General features: G+C 33.7%; 1 protein-coding gene across 1 annotated transcript; it reads left to right on the top strand.

Moving 5' to 3' along the window:
* The first annotated feature begins 1,700 nt into the window (after window positions 1-1,700).
* Window positions 1,701-2,736, top strand: LOC125586971 (GDSL esterase/lipase ESM1-like). The gene is made up of 3 exons (XM_048756974.1): window positions 1,701-2,037; window positions 2,151-2,269; window positions 2,485-2,736. The coding sequence occupies exons 1-3, from the start codon at window positions 1,776-1,778 to the stop codon at window positions 2,719-2,721; spliced, it is 618 nt and encodes a 205-aa protein (XP_048612931.1). The 5' UTR covers window positions 1,701-1,775; the 3' UTR covers window positions 2,722-2,736.

The raw sequence follows: 2,736 nt of genomic DNA, 5'->3' as shown, positions 1-2,736 counted from the left end.
GATAATACTTTTGCTATTAAAGAATTTGCCGACAGTTTTAACCCTATAAAATGTTTCAATGCTAGGAAAATCTCAAATCACAAGAGGAAGAGGACTTGGTTGAACTCTAGTAATATATATTGTCCGGTTCAAGAATGATGATAAGAATTTTATACAATACAAAATCTCGAGCATTCAATATTTCTGATCCAAACATTAACATTCAGTGAATAATTTAATCTTTTCTTTTTTATTTTGTAGATTAGATAATTTATTTTGACTTTTCCCATAAAATAAAATCTTAAAAGATAAGATTATTTTTATTTTTGGAATGTTATAACAAATATTATAAATCGAGAGATTTTGGTAAAAGTGTGTCCACATGTATACTTTGGTTTTATTTTACCAAAAAGTATTTTGATTTTAGGTCTCAATTTTATGTTTTCTTGTGCATTAATCTCCGTTGTTATGGGAATTAATGGCAATTATATGGGTGTTGCAGTAGGAAGGTCCGAATCACAAAACTAATGGGATCTATAATCCAACGAGATAAGATGTTCGATGAAAATTAGATATCCTAAAAGGTTTGAGCGCTTACAAAAATCTCAAAATCACAAGAGGAAAAGGAATTGGTATGGGCCCTTATAAATGTACATTTGCCTGGTTCAAGAATGATGATAAGAAATGTTAAAAAAAAGAAAAGAATGATGATGATAAGAATTTTATACAAATAAAAAATTTCGACCATTTCTGATCCTAACATTAGCATGCAATGTAGTTTTACTATTTTATTTTAAAATTTTGTAGATTAGTAAACACTTCATTTATTTTTGACTTCTGGCCAAACTAGAAAAGAAAAGATAAAGATAAGATATATTATTATTTATTTCTTGCAAATTATATATTTTAATAATATTGGGATTGTCAAAGTCCATGTCCAACTCTATATTATCCGATTAGTACATATTGTCTATTTTGGGTCTAATTGGCAAGCCCGCATGGATTTACTTTTGTTTTCCTTTCCAAAAAGTCTCGTACTATTAGAGTTGAACATTTCTTAATATATTAGATATTCTTTGTCTAATTCTCCAATGTGAGACTTAGTTTGTTATCTCACATTCTTCCCCTCAAACTAAGGATCACATTCATCTCGTGTTCCACAACTGACTTCTAGAATCTTTTGACTTGATCTCTGCTACACACCTCTTATTCCTAATTCATAGGATACCATTCATCTCTCGAAGGGTATATTGGTTTTTTGCAGATTTCTCGTCAACCGCTCTGATACCCATTGTTGGGATTGTTAAAGTTATGTCCAACTCTATATTATCCGATTAGTACGATATTGTCCACTTTGGACCTAATTGGCAAGCCCGCATGGATTTACTTTTGGTTTTCTTCCCAAAAGATCTCGTACTATTAGAGTTGAACATTTTTTTATATATTAGACACTGTTTGTCTAATTCTCCAATGTGGAACTTAGTTTGTTATCTCACCCATTGTTGGGATTGTTAAAGTTATGTCCAACTATATATTATCCGATTAGTACGATATTGTCCACTTTGGACCTAATTGGCAAGTCCGCATGGATTTACTTTTGGTTTTCTTCCCAAAAGATCTCGTACTATTAGAGTTGAACATTTTTTTATATATTAGACACTGTTTGTCTAATTCTCCAATGTGGAACTTAGTTTGTTATCTCACAGATAATATTTTGGCAATATAAATAGACCCACGGACTATGAAGTTCACCACCACCACTTCCCTCTCTAGCTCGAATACCTAATATATTGGAGATGGCAGGCAAGTTTAGTTTTGTGAGTGTCATGGGAGCACTATTGGTGTTAACCATATTCCATGATCCGATCATCGTCGACGCCGGCCAAGGTGTTCCGGAGGTAGCATTGTTCACTTTTGGAGACTCTTACTACGACGCTGGAAACAAAGCGTTTCTAAGCAAAAACAAAAACCCTCCACAGACCCTGTGGCCTTACGGCAAGTCCCGCGACGACCCCAACGGCAAGTTTTCAGACGGCTACATTGTCCCCGACTTTATCGGTACGTTCTTTATTAATACTCTTAAGATGATTTGTTTTAATATCCGCGTATATAACGATATAAACATGCTAAATTTGTTTTATTTTATTTTTAAAATCATGGTGATTATATAGCTGAATTCATGTCCATTCCAAACGGAATCCCGCCGGCGCTTAAACCTGGTGCTAATGTTTCACGTGGAGCTAGCTTTGCCGTTGCCGACGCTTCTATTCTTGGGGCTCCGGCGGAATCTGTAAGTTCGCTTTCACTAGAAATACACTAATTTGGATTTATTTATATATAAGAGATATATAATATACCTTTTAGGTTTTGTCTTTTTTGTTTTTATATAACATCTGAAGTATGCAGCTTTAGTTTTTAATAATGTCGAAAATATATGTTGTATTTGTTAAGAGCTAATTGAAAAGAAAAGTTGCATTCGATTTATATATTGTTAATTATATCCAGATGACACTGAATCAACAAGTGAACAAGTTCAGAAGTATGATATCAACATGGTCCGACGACTACATCGAGAAATCATTGTTCATGATATACATCGGTACGGAAGATTATTTGAACTTCACCAAGACCAATCCCACTGCTACTGCTTCTGCTCAACAAGCTTTTGTCATCTCTGATGGAATTCCGACAAAACAAGGGTCGTCGGAATTTTCCGATGACTTTTCGACGACATTCCGATAAAAAATGTAACCGTTG

Source organism: Brassica napus, chromosome C5, assembly GCF_020379485.1.
Source record: "Brassica napus cultivar Da-Ae chromosome C5, Da-Ae, whole genome shotgun sequence".
Classification (NCBI taxonomy): domain Eukaryota; kingdom Viridiplantae; phylum Streptophyta; class Magnoliopsida; order Brassicales; family Brassicaceae; genus Brassica; species Brassica napus.
Note: the sequence above shows the minus strand (reverse complement) of the source record. Positions and strands in the feature narration are given on the sequence as shown.

Excerpts from the sequence above, each read along its gene's own strand:
- LOC125586971 (XM_048756974.1), top strand. The coding sequence starts at position 1,776 with ATGGCAGGCAAGTTTAGTTTTGTGAGTGTCATGGGAGCACTATTGGTG. Across the intron at positions 2,038-2,150 it reads CATTGTCCCCGACTTTATCG|CTGAATTCATGTCCATTCCA; the intron begins GTACGTTCTTTA and ends GTGATTATATAG. Across the intron at positions 2,270-2,484 it reads TTGGGGCTCCGGCGGAATCT|ATGACACTGAATCAACAAGT; the intron begins GTAAGTTCGCTT and ends AATTATATCCAG.